Raw genomic sequence first — 26,252 nt, forward strand, 5'->3', positions numbered from 1 at the left:
AGTAAGCCTCTTCAGGTTTTAGAGTTAGCACATTCTGCACTTTAGATACTGCTGCAACCATATTGCAGGTGATGTGAAAGATAGCTAAATTTGTGTGGGGCTAAGAGCAAGAAAGTATTCCATTGCACATTGAGGCTGTAGCACAGGTGAACCTGCTGTTTGACCAAATGATCAGGCAGATTTCACAGTATTAGAGATGTCTGTGGGTGGGGCTAAAGGAGGCTGCACTGAAGCCTGGGCCAAGCCCCAGATAGGAGAGTTTAGAATAGATCCCTAGGATCCTTGAAAAAACACATTCCTTCTGCAGCAGATAAATATGTATCACTTGGGAAAAAAAAAAACGATACTGTTTTGCTAACCCCCTAGCAGAGGACAGTAAACGATTGGTCAGAACTGGCTATTATAAGGTAAGTGCTATCAGAATCACCAAATTGGGCTTCTCAGTAATCCATGTGAATGGAAGTAGTTCATCTGCTATTAGTCTTGAATAGGTTAGAGGGTGGGTTTCAAATATATGTTGGATACAGTCCTTTGCCAGATATGTGTTTTGTAAATGTGTTTTCCCAGTCTGTGGCTAGCCTTTTCCTCTTGACAGTGTGTTTTACAGAGCAACTTTTAACTTTTTAAAATTATAATTTTAACTACATCAGCTTATTGATGATTTCTTTGTATCTAAGAAATCATCACAGCACCCAAATTTTTCTAGGGTTTTGTCTATGTCATCTTCTAGGAGTTTTGTGTTTTGTACCTAGGTCTATATGATCCATTTTGAGTTACTGTTTTGTAAAGAGCCTGTCCTTTTCAATTTTTATTTTGGCTTATACTTTATTTCTCTTTTATGCTGCTGTAAAGAACTAGGAGACTTATTTTGTTAACATAAATCTATACATATTTGCAACTAGCCTTTGCCTTCCAATTTTAATCAACCAGGTAATTAGAGGAGCCCCCTAAGTTGCTTAAAGATACCACTTAGAGTGAAAGTTTGCTTACTGAACAATTAACAATTAAACCACAGATTGTTAATGTAGTTTCCAATGTGCCAAACACTTATTAATGATAATGATGGATTTATATTTTTTAAAGCTTTTCTTTTAAATTTATAATACACTCTACACATCTCAGTTTTTGGATTTTTTTTTTTTTTTGCCCCTGGTAGACTAAGCCCAAGAATAAAAAATTGTGTGCATTTGGTGGAAGGAATAATGAGATTTTTCTCCCTGTGGTGTGGATTAAATAAATCATGTCTACAATACTTTGTGGAGTTCATGGTTGATGCTAGATGACTCTTGGTCTGTGTTCAGTAAGTGTAGATGCTCAAAAAAAAAAAAAAAAGGAAAAAGGCAATAAAAAATAATCACAATAATAAAATACAGAAACAAGAAAAATTGGTAACACATTTTTAATGGAAAAATAATTTGATACTAAGCTAAGGAACGAAACAATGCTGTGCACAGAGTGATGGTTAATTCAATGCATTAATTTGTTGGGTTACGAGATTGCCAGATTTGTTCAAACATTATTTTGGGGGTTTCTGTGAAAGTATTTTTAGTTAAGATTAGCATTTAAATTTATAGACTGTGTAAAGATTATTGCCCTGCCTAATGTGGGTGGTCTTCATCTAATCAATTGAAGGCCTGATTAGGACAAAAAGTCTCAGCCTTCAACTAGTGGAAAACACTTTTTTTCTGTCTGACTACTTCAAACTGGGATGTTAATTTTTTTTCTACTTTCAGACTGAAACGGAAATATGAATTCTTCTTGGATCTTGAGCCTGCTGTTTTTGGTAACTGTACTATCGCTGGCTTTCCTGGTCATAGGCTTTCAGGTTCAGGCTATAATCCCACTATCAGCTCTCCTGGGTCTCCAGCTTGCTGACTCACTCTGCAGCTCTTGAACTTTCCAGTCTCCATAATCTCATGAATGCTTCCTTAAAATCAATTCCTCTGTATATATCCTGTTCTGTTTCTCTAGAGAACCCTGGTGAATACACATGGGTTTGTTTGCTAGTCTTTCAACACTAATGGCTATATTTACTTTGAAATGTATGAAATTTGCCAATTGATAATTAAAGAAAGCTCATTACCAGGCAAATACAAAAAAAATCATTTCCCTTTGAAAGATAATATTTACATTATAGAAACACTGAAAAAAAAATCTAGTAAACTAATAAAAACAAAAATGCAAATTACTTGCAGCTAATTGGTTGTGTCTTCAAATACATTCTAAATTATTAATTTACTAAAGAGTAAATATCTCTCTTTAAATATAATGTTACTATGGTTAACATAAAAATTATAATGTTTTATTTTTCTTTAGTGTAATTGTATTAAAAGTTTGTTGAGGGGGAAATAGAAAAAAAGCCAAAGAATTCAAATTTTCTCTGAACTTCTAAACTTTTTTTGAACCATTAACTACTTGTTCAATTCCCAATCTCTGTATGCAGTTAAATAACCAAGTTGAAGGTGTTCATATTAGACTGTAAATTCCAACATATTATCACTTCTGCTTTATTCGCTGTGGCATTTCAAGTACTTTATTTTTTTAAAAAAACTTTAAGGCATAATATTATTTAGAGAAGATCTAGATTCACAACAAACCTAAGAGGAAGATATGGAGATTTCTCATAACATCCTTTGCCTTTCTCTGTCTTCCCTGTTAAACAATATCCCCCACCAAAACTGATGAAGCTATTAAAACTGATGAAGCTAAATCGCTACATCATTATCACCTGAAGTCCACCATTTATATGAGGGATAACTCTTGGTGCTATATATTTTATGGGTTTGGACAAATTTAAAATAACATTGTATTATCATAGAGTGGTGATGGGCCCTAAATCCTGGGCTTCACCTGTTGATTTTCCCTCTCTCTAATCCCCAGCAACCAGTGACTATTTTTTTTTACTGTCTCCATAGTTTTCCCAATTTTTAAATAAATTTCTGGCACAGGGATATTAAAAAAGTACTTATCAAGGTAACTGACAGTTTCCAGTTTGATAATTAATGATAAGAACCCATTTTACACCATAACTGGCACAGTTGACCAATCTTTTTCCTTTCTGAAATGCTTCCTTTTTGGTTTAACATTATTTTCTTTCTTGTTTACTGGGTATTTCTTCCCAATGTTCTGGATTCTTGACCTCATTGTAATACTCTGAAGGCCTCCATACTTGGTCCTCCATTTTCCCCTTGGATAATGACTAATCCCATTGTTTGAAATACTATCCAGATGTTGAGACTCCAGATTTTTTTCTCTAGATCTTAACTTTATCCTGAGGCCCAGACTTATATTCTTTTCCAGCTTTACTCAAGTATGATTGACAAATGAAAATCGTATGTATTTGAACATCTCCCATTTCCCCCAGCACCAGCCCCTGTTACCACCATTTTGTTCTCCTTTTGTATGATTTTTTCTCCAGATGGCATATTGTAGTGAGGGCACACAGTATTTGTGTTTCTGTACATAGCTTATTTCACTTAGGATAAACTTCTCCAGGTTCATCTATATTGTCATCAATGGCAGGATATCCTTCTCTTTGAAGGATGAATAATATTTTATATCTACATCATGGTATGGTTTAGATAGTAGGTGTCCCCAAAAGCACAGGTGTGAGACAATGCAAGAATATTCACAGGTGAAATGATTGGTTTATGAGAGCCTTAACCCAATCAGTGAATTAACTCCTTAACAGGGATTAATGGAGTGTTAACTGTAGGCTGGTAAGGTGTAGCTGGAAGACATGTGTTCCTGGGTTTCAAGTCTTTGGGGTCTATATTTGGTGAGCTGAATTTAGTCTATCAGTGCTTCCTGATCATCATGTGAGATGATTGCCTTCACCACACACTTCTGCCATAATGTTCTGCCTTACCTCAATCCTGGAGGAATGGAGCTGGCTGTCTGTGGACTGAGACCTCTGAATGAGCCCCCAAATAAACATTTCCTCCTCTAAAATTGCTCTTATCAGGTCTTTTAGTCACAGCAGTGAAAAAGGTGACTAAAACACTTCACCATTTATTTATTGATCCACTGATGTTTACTTAGTTTGATTCCATTTCTTGGCTATTCTGAATGATACTGCAGTGAGCAAGAAAGCACAGCTGTCTCCTCAACACACTGACCTCATTTCCTTTGGATATACCCAGAAGCAGGATTTCTGGATCATGTGATGGTTCAATTTTTAACTTTTTGAGGAGCTTCCATACAATTTCCCAATAGCCACACCAATTTACATCCCCACCAAAAAGGCTTTCTCTCTTCCATATCATTCCAATGCTTGTTATCTTATGCAATAAGATGAATGAAAGTATTATGTTAAAGAGGCCAGAAGGTGACACATTGTATACTTACATGAGGCAATTTATTTGGTAGCCTTTTTGATTCCATTTATATGGCAAATTGTAGTGATTTCTAGTGGCTTGTGCAGGGGAAGACACTGACTGCAAAAATGGCATGAGGCAACTTTTTGGAGTGATGGAAATATTTTATATCTTAATTGTGGCAGTGGAGTGGTGTTTACAAGATTATATACATTTGACAAAACTCATCACATCACATCCATACAGTGTGTGATAATTTTTTCATGTGTGCAAATTATTCTTCAATAAACTTGAATTAAAATCCTCCTCAGGGGCTGGGATTGTGGCTCAGTGGCAGAATGCTTGCCTAGCACGTGTGAAGCACTGGGTTCAATCCACTGTGTGTGTGTATAATATATATTACACATAAATTTTAAAAATTATATATTTTTTATAATTTTTAAAATATAATTTTAAAAAATCCTTTCTCAGATGTCTTCTCATTGCAATTAGATAGATTCAAAATACTTTTTCTTCTATTTGCCCTAACTCTTTGGTGTGCCTGAAAACTTCTTTCTCTAGGTATTTGAATGACTGACTACATTTAGTTCAGAAGTCAATCTGTCAGAATCTTTTCCTCTGAGGAAAGTTTAAAATAGGTTCTTTCCTCTCCTTCAAGTCGAACTCTATCCCATTCGTTGTCTTACACAGTTAGCACTTTTGTGTCTAAAATCGTTCTTCCCTCTCCTTCAAGTCCTACTCTATCCTATTTTCCTGTTTTATGTACTTAACACTACTCAAATGGTCTTACAGGTGCATTTATTTTCATCTCCCTGCCCCCTGTCCTCATTCATCTGCAAAGGACAGTAGGGGAATGGAAACTGTCAATTGGATTCACTGCTGATTCTCCCAAAGGCATATTGTAGGCGCTGAATGAATAAATGAATAGCAGGTGACTGGATGACTGACTAACTGAAATTTAAACCAGAATTGTAAAACACTGGCACTTCTGTTTAATTGAAGCATTATGGTGCTAAGAATGTGGATCGATGATCATAATGGAGTATGTACTTAAAACATACACATCCATCATAGGCATTTGTTAAGGTCTTTCCATGTGAATGGCACTGAGTTATATGTGGAGGTCAATTATTTTGAAGGAAACAGTCTGTCAATCATTTTCACCCAATTTTTCGAACTTTCTTTGAAGAATTTCAGGGAAAAAGTCTCTTAGTTCTAACATCTGTGAGAAGCTTGTGGAGTGTGTGAGAGTAAGTCATATTTTTCCATTTGTTAGGAGTGTTTATAGATTCTTTGATAGATTTAAGAAATTTTGAAAACATGTATTATTTTCTGTAACAAATCACAATCAACATAGTAAAAACATATGTTGCTTTTGTAGGTGTATTTTAAAAAATAATAATATCCCCAACTCTATTTTTAGAAACATGAAGGGTGGCACTGCATTGGATATCTAAAAGTATGAGTAACTGGGCAGAAAACAATCACTTCACTGATGTTTAACCTGGTGACCATTTTGAGAAATGCTTATTAAAATATGTTACAAATGTGTGGTGTATAGTGGTTTCATATGAAGTGTCCTCTAAAAGTTTATGTGTGTGACAATGCAAGGATGTTCAGAGGTGAAATGATTAGATCATGAGAACTATAACCTAATCAGTGGATTAATCCACTGATATGGATTGACTGCATGGTAACAGTAAGCACCCTCTTCTTTTAGAATGCACCCCCTTCTTTCTGATTGCTTTCCTCCTCCATGCCCTTCCACCGTGATGTTCTGCCTTACCTTAGGCCCAGCTGTCTACGGACTGAGACCTCTGAAACTATAAGCTAAAATGCACTTTTCATTCTCTCATTATTCTTGCCAGATCTCTGGTCATAAGAATGGAAAAGCTAACTAAAATTATATACACATATATATAGAATGTGGGGTGTGTTTGTGTATTTATATCTGGTTTAGTTTTTTTTTTTTTTAGAGGCTGCAAATCAAACCTAGGTCCTTGCACATGCTAAACATGTGCTTTGCCACTGAGCCACATCTCCATCTCTGAGCTTGTATATTTTCATATGTAAAGAAATCTGAACCCAGACTACCTATGGGAACATAAGAGCAGTTAATAAGAAACACATACACACACACACAGCAACACAGAACTGTTCTTTATGGTGGCTATGATCTAGAACTTATTCTAGTATTTTATATTATTTTTTTTGTCTTTTTATATTTTATTTTTGAAGAGCTTATCAGACCAAAAAAAATCAAGGAGGAAAAACCCTCTTCATGGATTCAGCATTGTGCTTCAGGGGCCCAAATGATTCACTGCAGTGACACCTCTCCCTTCTGGACAGTAATAGTGAGGTGGAAGCAGGGGATGCAGATGTGGATGTGACAGCAGTTCACGATGCTGTTTGTCACCTCTGCTTCAGACCCTCTCATTCCCCTTCTTCTCAGAAGTGAATAACATATTCTTAGTATATACTTAGTGACAGTGAAAATCAAACATTCCTGCAAATTATGTTTTATTTAAGTAGCACCAGATCAAGTGAAGTTACAGTAATTCTGCTGCTTCACTTATTAAATGGCATAAGTTCATTAAAATGTTCAAAGTGTCAAGTCCCAATCTTGGGACTGGGGTGTAGCTCAGTGGAAAAAATGTTAGTATAGCATGCCTGAGACCCAGGTTTGATCCCTAGAAGCTAAAAAATAATCCTAATCTTAAATATTTTGCTATAATTTCTATTTTCCTGTTAGCTAGAATGTCTGGAATTTAGCTGTATTTAGTGTCACTAGGAGACCAGTATATGGTTTCATTTAATAAGTAAAATGATTATTTTGTAACTGGTAGACATAATTTTCATTTCTTTCATTGTGAATGATAAAACAGTATGTACTTACTTTGTACTTCCTTTTTCATTTCCTATTTTATTTGTTTTTCAATTCCACATATACTCGATATAATAAATCTAGAGTGCCACTATATACTTTATATTGAACCCTTTCTAAGGGATGTTTTAAAGATCCTGTTGTCTAGTATTCTTTGATATAGAAATTATAGTAAAAGTAATACTTTTGTGACCCACTTCAAACAATTATCTCCTTTTTCCCGAACTCTTTTAAGTACTAAACATTATATTCTTAGCACCCCACAAAATACCTTGGTTTGTTAGGCCACCTCTCTGGAGTAGGTATTGCTTACTTACTTTTGCTTCTTGACTTTGACCAGAGGAGTTCTTTAAACTCTGCGGTTAGGAAGAAAACATAAAGGTTATTTGAACATGACACAGCAGAATGAAAACCATATACAGTATCTTACTCGTTCATCTCAAAGGAGTAACTAGGGCAACAAGAGAATGAGGAACATAAGAAAAATAGGTCTTACTTGCTGTCCATTTGCAACCTGGTGGGTACCAGAGTAGAGGCTTTCAAATAAAATAAAGTAAGTCCCACTGTGAGACACACAATAGCTAGTTTCCTGTTCTCAGGTTTAATAGTTAGAAAATGCCAAAGCTGGTATCTGAGCCAACTCTGCTCAGACTAGTGCACTACAATACCTCCACTTCAGGAGATGTCTGTATGATGTACAATCACATATTTGTACTAATATTTTTGTATCTTTTCTGGTTGGGCTAGGATTTGTGTCTGTTTAAATGACTCTGGTCTAGGGTTATGTTCAGTGTGTCTTAAACCATTCTTGTCTGGTGCTGTCTAATATGGGGCTGATCTGTTCTCTATATCAGGGTCTTTATAATTAATTGCAAAAAATCATCAGTCTATTTATTGGTCTACAGTAACAAGAAATCCAGGTTATAAATATGCTGCTGACAGTCTTGTTGAAAGGATGCAGCCCTCCTGAACTTTCTTCCTGTAACCTAAAGGCCTCCAGGTATTTAGCACTCTGGGAGTAATGTAACTGAGGGCTTTCAGGTCCTGAATTTCTGTTTCTGAGCTCTTTGCTTGCTGCTTTCGTGGTCAACATTCTCTTGCTTGAGGGGCTGGGGAGATTTTTTGAAGAAACAGGCACTCCTGAACACTGGGTCAGAGCTGAAAACAAATAGTTGTCATACTTCTTAGGAAGTATCACGGGAAGTATGCAGTTAAATCACTTGTCTGGGTAATAACAGTTCTGGTTTCTATGCTTGAATCATTTTATGTCCAAGAATCATGTCAATGTTGGTTTTAAAATATGCATGACATCCAAACTGGTTGTCTAAAATTTTTCCATTGAAAGTGTTTTTCTTAAATAAATATTTCAGCATTTCCCCTCACATAGACAACAAAAAATGAGAAACTGAAGCTTATGATGAAAATAAACATTTAGACATCATCTGAAAAATCAAGATTAAATTCAAACTGATACAGTGAATAATACTTTGCTTTTTTGACAGATCTCCAAAAATTCATTTTTGACACATTCTGTCCGTATATTCCAATTTACTAATTATAACTCAATTTAAAAATTTTTTAAAGACTGCCTGCTATCTGCTTTGTCCATGAGAGTATTCCCTAACCCTCTAAACCTAACACCCAAACCTAACCCTAACCCTAAACCCTAACCCCTAACCCCAACCCTAAACCCTAAAACCTAACCCCAACCCTAACCCCCAACCCTAACCCTAAATCCTAAACCCTAACCCTAACCCCTAAACTCTAACCCCTAAACCCTATCCCCTAAACCCTAACCCCGACCTCTGACCCCTGACCCTAACCCCTAACCCTAAACCTAACAATAACCCTAACCCTAAAACCCTAACCATAAAATCCTAACCCCAAAACCCTAACCCTAACCCTAAAACCCTAACCCCAAAACCCTAACCCTAACCCAAAAACCCTAACCCAAAACCCTAAAACCCTAACCCAAAAACTCTAACCCTAAAACCCTCACCCGAACCCGAACCCTCACCCCTAACCCCTACACTCTCAATCTAAACCCTAAAGCTAAACCTAACCCTAACCCCAAACCCTCACCCTCACCCTAAACCCTAACCCAACCCAATCCCTAACCAACCCTAAGCCTTAGCCCTTGCCCCAGCCCCTAACCCCTAGCCCTAGCCCCAACCCCAACCCTAACCCATAACCTTAGCCCTAGCCCCAGCCCCTAACCCATAACCCCTATCCCTAACCCCAACCCCAACCCTACCCGTACCCCTAACCCTAAACCCTAACAACCCTAACCCTAAACCTTAAACCCTAACCCTAAACCCTAACAACCCTAACACTAACACTAACCTGAAACCCTAACCTCTAACCCCAAACCCTAACCCCTAACCCTAAACCCAAACCCCAACCCCAAACCCAAACCCATAACCCCCAACCCAACCCCAACCCCTAAACCCTAACCCTAAAACCTAATCCCACCCCTCACTCTCACCCTCAACTTAACCCTAACCAACCCTAACCCTAACACTAAACCCTAAACCTAACTCTAAACCTAACCCTAACCACCAAAACCACCCTAACCCTAAAAACCCTAACCCTAAACCCCTAACCCAACCCCAACCCTAACCCCGAACCCTAACACTAACCCTAAACACGACCCCTGACCCTAACGCCTAACACTAACCCTAAAAATAACCCTAACCCTAAAACCCTAACCCTAACCCTAAAACCCTCACCCTCATTCCTCAACCCAAAACCCTAACCCCTACACCTTCACCCTAAACCCTAAACCTAACCCTAACCCCTCACCCCTCACCCTAAACCCAACCCCAACCCTAAGCCCTAGCCCTAGCCACAGCCCCTAACCCCTAGCCCTAACCTCAACCCCAACCCTAACCCCTAACCCTAACTCTAACCCTCTAACCCTAACACCCTAACCCTAACCTTAACCCTAACCCTAACCCCAACCCTACACCTACCCCTACCCCTAAACCCTAACAACCCTAACCCTAACAACCCTAACCCTAACCCTAACAACCCTAAACCCTAACCCCACCCCTCACCCTAACCCTAACCAACCCTAACCCTAAACCCTAACCCCCTAACCCTAACCCTAACCCCCAACCCTAACCCTAACCACCCTAACCCTAACCACCCTAACCGTAACCACCCTAACCCTAACCGCCCTAACCCTAACCTTAACCCTAAACCCTCACCCCCACCCTCACCCTAACCCCTAAACCCAACCCCTAACCCTAACCCTAACCCTCTAACCCTAACCAACCCTAAACCCTAACCCTAACACTAACACCCTAACCCCCACCCCCTAACCCTTAACCCTAACAATTTTCTCCATTAAATTTCCTCCTGATCAATAAAGATAATTAGAAATGCAATCTCGCATAGGCTTAAGACAAAAATAAAACCAATACAATTTTATGAAAAGTCTACTTACCTCTACATAACTCTTCACAACAGGGTCCCAAACTCCAGGAGTTTTAATCAATCCACAAATATTTACAGATGTCTTTCAGCTGTCACTGAGCATACTTTGAGTTGCTGAACTGTATGCATAATCATTTTCATCTGCCCGAAGATAAAATATATTTTAAAGTCATTTGGTGAAGGCCCAGAGTTCAATACCCAGCATCACAAAAAAACAAAAAAAGAGAGAGAAAAGTCGTTTAGTATTGAGAACTTCTGTTAAGACAATAGTAAACTGAGCTATTGTTAAAAGAATAATACATCATGCTCAAGTGGGTTCTACTCTAGGAATGCAAGGTTGGCTTAACAACTGAAAATCTATTAATGTAAATAAAGATCTACTGATCTAAACCAAATCAGCAGACCAAAGAACAAAAACTACATGATCATCTTGTGACCATGGACAATCTAGGAACTTTCCACAATCTGATTAAACAGTATCTATGAAAAACCCACAGTAAACATGAAATTTAATAGTGATAGATTGGATGCTTTTTTCCCTAAAATCAAGAACAAGATAAGAATGTCCCCTCTCACTATTTCTATTCATTATACTGGAGGTTTTAGCTAGGGCTTTCAGCAAATTATAGAAAAGACGTCTAGACTGAAAAGGAAAACTATATTTTCTGTCTAGAAAATTCGAAAATTCCATTAAAATTTATTAGAATTAATAAATGAATTCATCAATGTTGCCAGGTACAAGATAAATACAAAAAAATGAATTTACAATGAAGAAGCAAACAATGAAATTAGGAAAACAATGCCATTTGTAAAAGCATCAAAAACTAAAAATAAAAGATGTAAGTTTTACAAAAGAGATGAAAAGTTCCATCTGAAAAGTAATATTGTTGAAACAAATTTCAAAAGACCCAAATAAATATAAAGACACCTCAGATACACAGGTTGGAAGACCACTATTGTTAAGCTAGTCTACAGAGTCCTATAATTCCTATCAAAACCACAGGTAATTTTTTTGTATAAATGGACAAGCTAACTATAATTTATATGAAAATCCCAGGGACTGAAAATAGAATAAAAAATTTTTTAAAAGAACAAAGTTGGAAGATTTATTTATTACAAAGCTACAGTAAGCAAGACAGTATGATATAGGTGTAAGGAGGAAAATACATAGATCAATGACAGAAAATTGAGTGTAGAGAAACAACACCTTCATGTTTATGGTATCTGATTTTCAAGAAGGGTACCAAGACAATTCAGTAAGAAAATACTTGTTTTCAACAACTATGTTGGCACAACTGGACATTCACATGCATAATAATTTAGTTAGATTGTTTCCTAACTCATATCACACACAAGAGTTAACTCAAAATAGATTAAAGACCTAAATGCTAGAGTTAAAATTATAAAACTCTTGTAAGTGAAAATCTTTGTGTCTTTGAAGTGGGCAATGGTTTCTTGGATATGCCATCAAAACCATAAGCAACAAAAGCAAAAGCACATAATTGGACTTCATCAAAATAAAAAAAATTTGTGTGTTTCAAAGGACATCAGCAAGCAAGTAAAAAGGCAAACTACAGAATAGGAGAAAATATCTCCTATTAAGAGACTTCTGTCTAGAACATATAAAGAACTCATGACCCAATAACTAAAAATTAATGGTCTAATCAAAGTGTATGCAAATATAAAAATTATTCCAAAGGCATACAAATGGCTCACAGGCACATAAAAAGAGCTCAACATAATTAGTCCCTATAGAAATGCAAATTAAAATCACAGATACCATGGACTTTAGTACCCTTCCATTGATAATGGTGGTAATTTAAAATAGTGCAGCTATTTTGGAAAACAATCTAGTGCTCCTTCCAAAGGTTAAACATAGTTATATAATCCAGAAATCTCAGTCTTAGGAACATATTCAAGAAAAATAAAACTGTACATAAATATTCACAGCAATATTATTCAAAAGTAGAAACCACCCAAATGTCTATCAATTGATAAATGTGGAATGATTAAATGTGGTATCTCTATACAATGGCATGTTATTCAACAACAAAAAGGAATGAAATACAGTTACTTGCAACCTTAAAATCATTATGCTAAGTGAGCACATATTGTACAAATGGTTCCACTTGCATGAGATTCCCAGAATAAATAAATCTCTAAAGATAGAAAGTAGATTAGTGGTTGCCTAGAAGCTTACGAAGAAATGGAGAGTTCAGGGTTTCTTTCTGAGGTGATGAAAATGTTCCAAATTTAATTGTGGTAAAGATTACTGGGAAACTCTATAAATATATTAAAAACTATATGCTTTAAGTGGGTATGTTTATGTGGCATATAAACTATATTCTCAATTTTCAATAAAGCTATTATTTTTTTTAAATATGATACCACTATACCCAATAAACTAACAGATATAAAAAAATTCTGAAATTAACAAATGTTAAGGAACATATTGACAAAAGAAAACCCTAATCAGATTACCAGTGGAATATAAATTGGCACTACTTTGGAAAGAGTTTAGCATATTATATATTGCCATGGTTTTTGTTGCCCAAAGACACACTATGATTACTGGCTTGGGCCTCAGTGTGGTACTATGGGAGATGAAAACAGTGGGGGATGGAGCTTTGTGGGAGGTCCTCAGGTCCTCAGGCTAATTCTCATGTAGCCTCCTGTGTTCTCACAAGAGGATTGTTAGAACAGAAACAGCCTGGCTCCACCCTCCTTTTCCGTGGCACTCATATTCAAGATGTGACCACTTGCTTCTACCTACTGTAGAGCCACCCAATCTTGGACACTGAATCTCCAAAACTATGAACTTAAATAAACCTTTTCTCTTTGTAAAGTTAGCTTCCTAAGGTATTTCATACAGTGACAAAGATGCATATACTTTATGACAATTCTACTCCTAGCAATGCATGCTTATGAAGGGTTAATTTCAAAGCAGCATTAAACTATAATACACTAAAGGCCATCAATAACAGAAAGAATAATTAATGCGATAACATACATTTTTTAGCAGTAAAAATAAACTAGAGTTATATTCAACAATACAATTGTCTTAAACCAATGTTGAATAAAATATGCAAGGCCCCAAAAATAAACACAGTAAAAAAATTATATATAGCCAAGAAATTCATATATAAGCAAAACCAATTTTGTTTACCATTTAAAGAAAAGCAAGAGAATGAAAACCCTAAAAGACCTTACAATGATTTTCGTGATACAGAATGGGATGAAGTATGATCAGGAAAGCATACATAGAAAACTTTTACATTAAGGTGACAGCAATGCTGTGTTCCTTAATCTGGATAGTAGTTAGAGGAATGCAACTTTAAATTTATGCATTACAGCACTCATTTATTTCATATGTTTTTCTTGTCTACATTATATTCCATAACATTAAGGTTTAAACAGCAACAACTAGTAGAAGCACAACATAATACCACAATAAAAACAGGTGTTGATATTCTTTTCTAAGTGAACCAATATGGACTCCATATTGCTCCATACAGTATCTCACCTTCATCTCTCATAGCCAGAGAACAAAATGTCAGTTGCATAAAAGTACTGAATCTAGTCATGAGAGTGACAGTCTAAATGTCATATTACAATTGCTTTAGTCAAATATTTGCTCAAGATTTTTCTAACCATGTGTAATAAAAAAAGTAAATAATGACTGTAAAACTCACCTAATAAATTAATATCAATAAGCCTTTTTAAAAGGAAAATTTATACCAGAAATGACAGCAAGGTTAAAATAGAGGAAAAAAGAAAATTATATCAGAAATGATAGCAAAGTTAAAAGAAATAGAAGACAAACACGTGACATCAAAAGATGGCTTAATCTAAATAAGAAGATACAGCATAAAATATACCTGAAAAAACTTAGAACAATTAAAAAGCAAGAGATGAAAAGCCAAATGACATAGGCTGAACAGGCAGCTGATATAGAAGGTTTAAAGTATTATGAATCAGGTGCCAGGGCAGGTTTCGAAGAATCTTAAAGGACAGAGGGTATGATAGATGAAGAAACTGCAAAAATGTCACAAGATTAACATTAGGGCCTTCGAGAAGAATCTTGGGAGACAAGAAGAGGTAACACAAGAAGGAGGATGGGAACCAAGATTGGTGAAATCTACATGCCTAGGGACAAAAGAAATATTACTTACTACATAAGGATAATAAGGAAATAGTGTTTATCACCTATAAGGTGATAAATACCAGGGCTAAAATTGGGATGAAGGATGTGAAAAAAAAAATACTTAATTCTAGAGAAGCTATGGAGGAAAACTACACAAGGGAAAGAAAAGTGCAGAGAATCACGTAGCTTCAAAGAATGTATACCTGGGAGTAGGAGAGGATGATATCACCGAAGAAGGTTAAGAGAAGGGGAACTCAGCCTGAGAACTGAGTGCTCAATTTTTGGTATGGCCAGTAAATCAAAAAAATTGCATTTTAACCTTTGTACAGAAATTACTTTTTATCTTGCCGTATTCTTTAAACGTTATTCTGGGGAACAATAATATGGAACACACTAAACTCTACTCTAAACACACAAGAAGAAGAGTTTATTACATGCAATAATGGCTGCTAAAGAAAATTTATAACCTTTCTCATAAATTCAAAGACTCTCCTAGATCAAACTCCAACCAGCTCCTCTAAGCCTAGTCCCTCTTTGGACTATGCCCCAATCCTGGCCTACCTATAAAGACTTTAAGAAACACTATTTCTTCTTTTTTTAAAAAAATATTTTTTAGTTATAGATGGATGCAATATCTTTATTTCATTTTATTTATTTTTATGTGGTGCTGAGGATTGAACCCAGTGTCTCACATGTGTGAGGCAAGTGCTCTGCCACTGAGCCACAACCCCAGCCCCAAGAAACACTAAGATAATTTCTAATGCGAGGCTATATCCCTAGGATAACCTTAGGGCTCCTTAAAGGGTATACTCAAGGCTGCCTAAAGAATTTAGTTTGTTCTAGCCAACACTTCTAAAGATAGGGCTCCTGACTCTCTGTGGGAGAGTATATGCCTCACTTGCATAAACCCAGTTAGTAAATCCAGATGGGTTTCACATGGACTGCCCTTCTTTAGAATTTTTCACTTTTCTTACTCTACTCAAGGCACTGTCATCCCCCCAACTTTTCTATTTAAGACACTGAATCGCCTCTATACAAACTGCAATGGAGCTTAGCTCCAAACCTACTGAATGTGTTTTCACCACTGAGGTCCAGCTGTTTACCTGTGACCAAAATTTTAAAAATCATTAAAATGGTCATGAATTTAGCAATAAATCATCTCATTTATGACCTAGAAGTTTTATGATATATCAGAAATATCATAAAGGATGATCAAGAATTTATCTGAATGAAGTCAGTAGATAGATTACTAGATTACTCCTTAAGATCCCTTCTGCTCTTCAGTCTCTTCACCATAAGAAAATAATTTATTCATATTCACTCACCAAGCTTTGACAATTCAGCTTTCTTTTTGGACCATGTATAATACTGCAAAAGCCCTTTGTAGGCCTGAACAAGGTTGATTAATATTTCCTGGGAAGACGATTTTTCACCATATCTCCATGTCTCTGCCTGACTTAGATTTCTGTTTGCATCCTCAAGCATTCCATGATGCATAAGGTACAATGCATGTTGTAAGGAGATCTGCACCAGTAATAAGAAAAAGCCCACTGTCACTGAAGTCATTAAGATAACCATTACTCAAAAAACACAGTAAATATATGATGGACAAAGTCCTTGATTGGATATGAAAGATAAGACACTGTCCCTGTCATCAACAATTTCAACCTAACAAAGAAGACAGACAGATGAAATGACACTATGTAAATGAAAGCTATGTAAACTTACAAACAGAAGACAGTACAATAGTGAAAAAACAACAATAAAAAACAGGGGTTTTGAAGACAGTGACCTGGCTCATATGCCAATTAAATGCTAAATAAATCTGAATAACTAATTCGTCCTTTTGTCTGACCTGTTTTATGAGGCAATTCTTAATCCTTCAGAAGGGTGTTGTTAGGATTAAATGAGATTTAATATTAATTTAAAAAATTAAATGAGATTTAACTTTTGCATACTACTACTTCCTAGTTTGGGCTACAGTAGACAACCAATAATATAACTATTTTAAATATATTAAATCAGCTCAAAAGAAAACACCTTAACAGGGAGTGTTGGAGAATGATGTCAATTCCAATGGAAAGGAAAGTGCATGTTTCCACTTATCTAAAACATCTAGAATGGGCATATTCATAAAAACAGAAAAGATATTAGAGACTGTCAGTAGCATGGGGAGGAGGAGAAAATGGGAAACTATTGCTTAATAAATATAAAGCTTCTATTTGGAGTGATGGAAATGTTTTAGAAATAGTGGTGATAGTTTATAACATGGTGAATATAGTTAATACCACAGAACTGTATACTTAAAATGGTTAAGATAGCATGGTCCATTATATACAACCACAATTTAAAATTCCAGAAAACAGGAAAAGTAAAAACAAAACAAAATTTAAAACTAGCTACAAAGTAAATATTTTAGGCTTTGCATGGCACATGACTTCTTCCTAATTACTCATTTTCATTAAAAAACAGCTATTGACAATATGGAAATGAATGTGTGTGGCTGTATTCCAGTAAAACCTTATGGCCTTGAAAAATAATTAAAAGCAAATTATAAAATTTTATTGAAAAGTGTTCTGTTAGTTAAAGAGAGAGAGAAAGAGAGAGAGAGAGAGATAATCTTGGAAATGTCTCAGCCCTTTTGGTAATACTTTTAATAAACCATTAACTTGGAGACAAGGTTCAATGCAAATAGGAATTAAAATGTTTTTACACATTCAAATTCCCCACTTGTTTCGCTTTTTCCAAAAATACCAACTCAGCACAAATAACTTGGGCAAACAGTAGAAGCACAACTTCAACATCTGATGGACTGGTTTTGGCAACCAGAGATAAACAAAGAGGAGGTATTTCCCATCAGACAACATGGAAGGTGATCAGAAACTAAGGAATGGCTGGCACAACACTGCTTTTTTTCTTATTTATCCCAGTATCTTACCCTTTCTTCATTATTATTTACTTTACACTGATACAAACAATTCAGAAAACAATATGAACACTGGAAATATAAGTTCACAAAGTCTATATTCTTACCTTTACATAATTCAGGACACCAATATTTTTCATCCGGTCAGCAAAGGTATTGAAAGTCTCCACATTGCTTTTGGGATGATAAAAGAGAATTTCACTTCCAAGCCTCCAAATAACCTGTCAAAGCAGAAATTATTACCCAATGTAAAGTCCAACCCTGCTTTTATTCTATTTTTCCTGTAAGTTTTGTTTTTCTGGTTACATATAAAAACAACCTAAAATTCCTTTCCCTAGATATCATAATTGTCTATGTTATTGTACTTTACCCAGTAAAAATAACGTTAGATCTCACATAACAAAATCTTTTCAATACTAGTTTTTAAATTCTAGGTAAGTATAACAGTGCCATTATTAGATTAGCAGTCTAAAAGAGGAAGAGGCAGTTAAGATATTATTAAGTATAAAACTTAATTAGTATAGGAAGAATAAGTCAGAAACTAGGTTTTGGTAATATTGGCTTCTTAACTGGTCTCAACCTCATCTTTATTCTCAGCAAAATGAGTGCAACAGACTAGTTTCTTAAGATCTTATCAATATTGAGTATATTTATTCCAATATTTACAACACAAATTTAAGAACTGTCATCAAATATAAACAAATTTTAATAAAAAATATTTTCTCTTCAGATCACCAATCCTGGTGAAAGAACTTGGGAGTTCTTTTTTCATGGAAGCAAATGTCTATTTCTCTTACCCCCATTTAAAGTACTTCAACCATACCAACTTTAAAGTGAACTTCAAAGTCAATTGTTTCTAGAAGGCACACATTGGTTGTTTGGTACAATAACTTCATATTTCCAATTAAAAAAAAACAACACAAGGGCTGGGGATGTGGCTCAAGTGGTAGCGCGCTCGCCTGGCATGCGTGCGGCCCGGGTTCGATCCTCAGCACCATATACCAACAAAGATGTTGTGTCTGCCAAGAACTAAAAAATAAATATTAAAAAAATTCTCTGTCTCTCTCTCTCTCTCTCCCTCTCCTCTCTCTTAAAAAAAATAAAAATAAATAAAAAAAACAACACAACAGGGCTGGGGCTACAGCTCAGTGGTAGAGCGCTTGCCTTCCATGCATGATGCACAGGGTTCAATCTTCAGCACCACATAAAAAATAAACAAATAAAGGCATTCTGTCCATCGGCAACTACAAAAAAAAAAAAAAAAGATCACGACTTTATTGTAGAATATCAAAAGTAGCATTGAGGAGCTTAAAGAAACTTGTAGAGGGCTGGGGAGTAGCACAGTGGTAAAAGCATGCCTAGCAAGGCAGGTACTAGGTTTCATCCCCAGCACCACCAAAACAAAAACTTAAAGATTATCCATTATCTATAGTTATCTACAGTTGTTCTTAAACCCAGTCATAAGAATTACCTGGGACACCTATTAAAAATAAATATTCTAAGCCACCATGCCCGTAATCCCAGCAGCTTGGGATGCTGAGGAAGGAGATCATGAGTTCAAAGCCAGCCTCAGCCATTCGGCAAGGCCCTAAGCAACTTAGTGAGACCTTGTCTCAAAATAAAACATAAAAATGGCTAAGCCAGTGGTTAAAAGCCCCAGGAGTACAGTACCAAAAATAAATATACATACGTACATATGTATGTATATGTGTGTGTGTGTGTGTGTGTGTGTGTGTATAGAGAGAGAGAGAGCACGCGCGCGCGCATGCAATAGATAGACAGGGTTTCACTAAGTTGCTGAGGTTGGTCTTGAACTTGCAATCCTCCTGTCTCAGCCTCGAGCTGCTTGGGATTTCAGCTGTACTCCACAGTGACTGATGGAATCTGTATTTTTCAATACATGCCCTAGGTAGTTCAAAAGGATTCAAACAAGTATCTGGAAGCCACTCATTTAATTTCTTCATTTTATAAAACAAAATCTGGACAAAAGAGAGGTATATAATGTCTCTCTGTAATGTAAATCATTACTGATGATTTACAGATATATGTAACTTTAGTCCCTAAATTAAAATTTGTCAATAATTATATTTTCTTTTTACACACATACACACACACACACACACACACACACACACCAAGTAGCATGTATGTACTATTTGGTATTTTTGGTTTTGGCTCCATTAGATTGATGCACTGGTTACTATATTAGTAAAAGCATCTGAAATAGTCAAGTAAAGTTATTTGTGGAGAAACTGCTTTTTACTCAACAAATTTAGCAGTATACAGGCACCGTTTCAGGCACTGTTTTACCCCTTCCCTCAGAAATGTAGATTTGATATGGAGAGACACACAAGACACAAGAAAAATAATTATATTGACAAATATTACTGGAAAAGCGTGAAAAGGACATGGAGTTCAAGAGTGCCAGTACAAAGTAGGAATAAGAAAGCAAGAAATGCAGTTGTAATTTTAAATAATCAAGGTAGACCTCACAGAAGTCACAGAAAAGTGGTCATACAGAAGGGCAGACATGATGATAGCTGAAGAAAGATCTTTCCAAGTAAAATAAATAAATAAATAAGGTAAAGATTGAGGCAGAATATGCCTGGCTTATTCTAATAAGAGCAAGGCTAGTAAGACTGGAAAAGAAAATACAGGTGAGCAAGTAACAGGAAATGAGATTAAGAAAAAAAAAGGTCAAATGGGAATGGGTGAGCACATCACACAGGAACCCTGATTACAGTGTTTTCAGCAGAGGAGTGAATGAGGTCTTATAGTTTTAAAAGGTTCACTCTACATCATTAGACATTAGGAAAACAAAAATCATTTTAAAACCACGATAAGATATCACTTTAAAACCACCAGGATGACTAAAATCAAAGAGAGACAACAAGGCACAGGTGTAGAGAAGCTGGAACTTTCAAATATTACTGATGGAAATATAAAATGGTGGAGTCACTTTTGAAAATAGTCTGGTAGTTTCTTGAGAAGTTAAATACAATTACCACATGATCTAAATTTCTACTCTAGGAATATACCCAAGAAAAGTCAAAACAAACATCCACATACAAACACTTGTGCATGAATATTTATAGAAGCATTATTCACAATAACCAAAAAGTATAATCAACCCAAATGTCTAACAAACTGATGAACGGATATATAAAATGTGGTATGTCCATATAAAATATTTGCCAATAAAAAGGAAAAAGCACGAATACTTTTACTACAACATAAATGAACCTTGAAAACATTTTACAGAGTAAAAGAAATCATTCACAAATGACCATTACATTATAAGATTCCATTTATATAAAATGTCCACCATAGAAAATAGTAGATTAGTAGCTTCCAGGGGCTATGAGTCAGTAGAGAAGCAATGAGGAAAGACTGCAAATAGGTACAGGTTTTCTTTTTGTAGAAGATGAAACTATCCTAAATTTAAATTGTGGCTAATGTTTGCACAACTCTTTGAAAATATTTAAAATATTAAATTGTACAAGTCAGTGAATTGTATGGTGTGCTAATGTCTCCATAAAGCTATTTTAAAAAAAGACAAAAAGAACACTCTGGCTGGAGAAAAAAACTTTCAAGTTTTGTTGAACGAGAGTACAAAACAGGTGCACAACCTGTGGAGTAAGTGGGAATTAAAATGATTTCTAGTAAAAAAAAAAAAAGAATTAACACCTTTGTAGATGAAAGGTGTTGAGGGTTCCAGCTTCTCTACACCCTTGCCTTATTGTCTCTTTTTGATTTTAGTCATCCTGGTGGTTTTAACGTGATATCTTATTGTGGTTTTAAAATTTTTGTTTTCCTAATGTCTAATGATGTACAGTGAACCTTTTAAAACCTTAAGTCCTCATTCACTCCTCTGCTAAAAAACACTGTAATCAGGGTTCCTGTGTGATGTGCTCACCCATTCCTATTTGATCTTTTCTTAACCTCATCTACAAAGGTGTTAATTTTACCCTATACAGAGGGTAAAATAATACAAGGTAAGAAGGAATTATTATTGGAATGAATGAAAACTGGGAAATTTGAGAATGCACAACTCAAGACTATTTTTAGTCTTGATATAATTTCTACATCCAACATTACTTTTAGCAGCTTTTAGTAAATTCAGTTTGAAATCCCCCTAAAGCTTTGTGAATGGAGCTAGAGGCAAAATCTTTCAGGAATCTGCTGTTTCTTTCAGCAGACTCACACTTTGTTTACCTCTGGTGCAGCATGCTTTGTGTAGGTGTCTGAATCTTTCAAGGTCTGCAAATAGCTGTACATATACTCTGCAGCTTGCTGCCACTCGTGCTTCAGAAGGGCTTCTTGGATAAAATTTAAACAAGCACTTGTCTGAGCAAAATCTTTCTTCTTTTTCCCTCCAGTCACTGTAAAGATGAAGGATAAGGGTCACCCAGTGACTCCAATTCAACTATTACAAAAATTTACGTTCTGATAAATAGAACAGTAGGTATTACTTAACCCAGTCCATCCCCAAGTATCAAAGTCAACTTCATTTGAAACAAACTCTTACACACATACTGTTTTTTAGCAAATTTCTAAAAATCTAAATTACATTCTTGGGCTACTACAATCACCAGATCCTTCAAATCTCATTCAATCATCCTTTCATCTTGGCATTAAGCAATTTTTTGAACAAAAGAGTAGAAAACAAGTACACAGCCCATGGAGGAAATGAGGAGAATCTCTCAATAAGATCCCCCAAAGCACAAGCCCTGGTAATTAGAATAGGTAAAAATCACCAGTCACCCTATGCAAGCACAGTCTTTATTATTCACCAATATTCTGAAAATTCCAAATAAACTTGTTTATTTTTACAGTACTAGGGATTGAACCAGGAGTATTCTACCACTGCTGAGCAGTTATAGTCTTTCCCTCTTTCTTTCTTTTTGTTAGACAGGTCTTGCTAATTTACTTGCCTAGGCTGAATCTCAAACTTGCCCTCCTCTTGCCTCAGCTCCTAACTATCTGAGACTACAGGCATGTGCCACCTCACCTAGCTAGGCTTTTATATTTTAAGTACCAATTTCCCAGTAACACAATGATATTAAATGCACACGAAATTAAAACAGCTATAGACATTAGCATTTGTATCCCTTAAGTATTAGCAATTCCCTTAAGGATATCTGGACTTAGTTAACAACCTCATTATATAAGTGACTGGTTACTATGCTTTCCTTCCTATACAACTACCAGATCCCTCTAGGCTAGCAGTCTTCTAGCTGGGTACCCTTAGCCCTGCAAATACAATAGACCAATAGGTCCTCTTAAAGCAAAGATCCTCTTAAAGCAATCAATCTGCAGATTCTACCTCCTTGTATATTGTTTCCTGAAATTAATCTCCTAGAGTGCTATGCCCATAATCAAGGTCTCACAATCAAAATCATTACATATTACCTGAAGGTATTTTCAACACATGATGAAAACTGAATGATTCTAATATTTACTTTTGCAAGTCAAGTGATTCCCAATTCTTTTATCAAAACTGTAGAATGTTCTAATAATTTTAAATAGAACATGTAATTTTTTGTGAGTAACTCATGAGTCGAAGATCTGATACTTGCTTAACTAAACTCCATTCTATTTCCCTATGTGACTAAAGTTTCTCAGAGTTTACATTCATTAAAATATAGAATTAATGCCAGATGTTTTCTCATTCTAAAGTTAACATTCTTAATGATACATGAAGTAACTGGGCTAAGATTAAAAAATTAAAATTTACTTGAATACTTAAAACACATATCTCAACCCACAAGAAATTTTAAAACTTAAAAAATTTATAGGACGTTAAAATTAAGTGCAAATACAGACATACTTTTACTGCAAAATGTACTACAAAAACAGGAACAATACAAAATTTCCATTTATAAAAAGTTTTTTCATTGAATGATTTAAGGTTGGCAATGGAAAGACATTACATCTCTGCTATTTAGATTCTACCAGATCTACTTTTTAAAGTAATTTAATTTAATGTAATTAAAACACCATCATGTGCTGGAAATTTATCTCTTGCAACTGATAAACTTTTTAGAAGACAAATTTTTAAATTTTTAAATTGTGCAAAGTAGGACACAGTTTAAAAAAAAGAAATATGACAGTGGAAAAGGTCAAAGACTATATTGATCTAGGTACATATAAATCACTAATAAGGAACATATAAATCACCTTGGGATCTTGAGCCTGGCTACTGGATGTGGTTCTGAAACTAGCAACATTAGAATCACCTAGAAGCTAATTAGAAATGCAGACTACAATGCCCCATCCAGATCTCCACATCAGAGACTTCATTTAACAACATCTATACTCAAGCTGTTTAATCAGCAACAATCCCTGGCAACTAGCCCAGAAAACTAACAAAACACACTTTCCTTGAAATATTCTTAGTTCATCTAAAAGAATATTATACTCAGGTTAAGTTCCCTTCATCTCAGTGGTTAGAAGTGAATGCTCTAAAATCAGATACACATGATTCCTAATAGCAATACTTAAGAGTATAAGTTTGAGAAACTCAGTTTCTTCATACTAAAATGCCTAGCACATAAATTTACTGAGGATTAACTGAGATCATCAAATAAAAAGACAAAGTAAATTTTTTTTTTTTAATGGGAGCTAAACTTTAGGATTCTTCATTGAAATAACTCATACCTATTCCAAACTGAGAATATTAGTTACTTTTTATCTTAATCTAAAAATTTCTGGATTGTACAGAAAAACAGCCACCTTTTCATCTGATTAATATCACTTGACCAGCAAGATTCATTGCAGTGATATGTTGGGTGGCAAACTAAACAAGAAAGACAAATGCCAAAGTGAATTTGGAATTAATCCTAGGATCCAAGGAATCACTGCCAAAGGGGAAAGAAGGCTGGGATAAGAAAGACATTTTGATGCAATAAAGAAAGTGTTGATTCAAACGTATTCCTGGGGCTATACCACCCAACATGGCAATGTACAAATAACTGATTCTTGTATATATCTTTAAGGAATGTATCCTATAGAAAATTTTGTTTGTATTTACATTAGATAAAAATGAGGGAAAATATTATTTTTTTGAAAGCTATGTGCTTCTCAAAAGAAGAGACTATCTTTTTCATGTATAAGTCCCCAATATTTAGACTTATATATTAGATATTAGTGCTCAGAAAGCACTGCTGAAAAAAATGTGGCTGCAACATAATATAGACTGTATATTAATTCAAAAGAAAAGGATTCCAGAACAAAAAAGAATATTTCTTATGATTCCCTTTCTGCTTATAGTCAGAACAAGAAAACAACTTACATATTCTTAAAAACTAAACCAGCATGGTTCATTTTGTATACATATTGAATCTACTACTTCCTTGCACTAAAGTTAAAATGCTTCTGTTATTTTACTTACCTACAGTTTCTAAATGCTTCTGAAGCCAAGGAAAATACATTCCTGTACCAGTGAGCACAGATGTTTCCACCTGGTCATCCTCTTAAATGGTCTTTGTCAATTCTTCAATGAAATCACTCATACCTATTACAAACTGAGAATATCAATTACTTTTGGTATATCTTAATCCACAAGTTTCTGAATTGTACAGAAAAACAGCCAATAATAAATATGACTTGAGCAGCAAGATCCATTGCATTGTAGGTTTTTTAAAATTATATATATATTTTAGTTGTAGATGGACACAATACCTTTATTAATTTATTTATTTTTATGTGATGCTAAGGATTGAACCCAGTGCCTCACACATGCTAAGCAAGCACTCTACCCATTTAACAACTCCAACCTGCAACTGGCAGTTCTTTTAAAGTAAAGAATGAATTTGCCAAGGCCTGTAATCTGTTCAGCTCAGTAGGCTAAAGCCAGGTGGATCACAGTTCAGAGCTAACCTCAGCAACTTAGCAGGGCCCTACGCAACTCAGTAAGACCCTGTCTCTAAATAAAATACAAAATAAGGCTGGGGGAAGTGGCTCAGTGGTTAAGTGCCCCTGGGTTCAACACCTGGTACCCCCCCACATACCCAAAAAGCATTTAATTATGTCAGAAGCAGCCAAAATAAATAATCCATTACTCAACTATTACTATGTTCCAAGCACATAAAGATATTTCCCCTTAATTTTAAAAAATTCAAGCCTAGAGAAAGAAACAATAAAATGCAAATAACAAATACAATACAAATAGTAGTAGATAATATTTATTGGATCTTTACTACATACCTGGTCTATTATTTAATTTGGGGCTAGGGATGTAACTCAGTGGTAAAGTGCCTGACTAGTGTGCATGAGGCCCTGGGTTCTATCCCTCCCACACAGAATCACACACACTCACACTACATACTAATTGTTTTCTTCCACATTATGTTGAAAAAACTAAGGGAGTGAAATTATGAAACTTGTCCAAGGTCACATACACACACACAAATGAGGACAAGGAAATTCAGAGAACATAAAACTACTAGGCATGACTAGAACTAGGACAAGAGATAGGTAGGAGGCAATGATATTGCAGGTGGCAAACGAAACTAGAAATACAAATGCAAAAGCGAGTTTGGA

At 35.4% G+C, this 26,252-nt stretch overlaps 1 protein-coding gene across 5 annotated transcripts in view; it reads right to left on the reverse strand.

Moving 5' to 3' along the window:
* The window catches only part of LOC144373623 (TATA box-binding protein-associated factor RNA polymerase I subunit A-like), a 52,999-nt gene that overhangs the window by 26,131 nt on the left and 616 nt on the right, over positions 1-26,252 (reverse strand). For 3 of the 5 annotated variants that reach the window (XM_078036669.1, XM_078036670.1, XM_078036668.1), the window contains exons 2-7: positions 25,102-25,234; positions 21,924-22,090; positions 17,816-17,929; positions 16,108-16,306; positions 10,649-10,779; positions 7,518-7,556 (exon numbers count right to left, since the gene is read on the reverse strand). In XM_078036669.1, coding sequence (XP_077892795.1) covers positions 10,724-10,779; positions 16,108-16,306; positions 17,816-17,929; positions 21,924-22,090; positions 25,102-25,141 — 576 coding nt within the window. In that variant the 5' untranslated portion in view covers positions 25,142-25,234 and the 3' untranslated portion in view covers positions 7,518-7,556; positions 10,649-10,723. Of the gene's footprint in view, positions 1-1,385; positions 7,557-10,648; positions 10,780-16,107; positions 16,307-17,815; positions 17,930-21,923; positions 22,091-25,101; positions 25,235-26,252 lie in introns of those variants that run through there. The other 2 variants (XM_078036667.1, XM_078036666.1) reach the window with 1 other exon arrangement.

The sequence above is a fragment of the Ictidomys tridecemlineatus genome, unplaced genomic scaffold (genome assembly GCF_052094955.1).
Source record: "Ictidomys tridecemlineatus isolate mIctTri1 unplaced genomic scaffold, mIctTri1.hap1 Scaffold_45, whole genome shotgun sequence".
In the NCBI taxonomy this organism is placed as follows: domain Eukaryota; kingdom Metazoa; phylum Chordata; class Mammalia; order Rodentia; family Sciuridae; genus Ictidomys; species Ictidomys tridecemlineatus.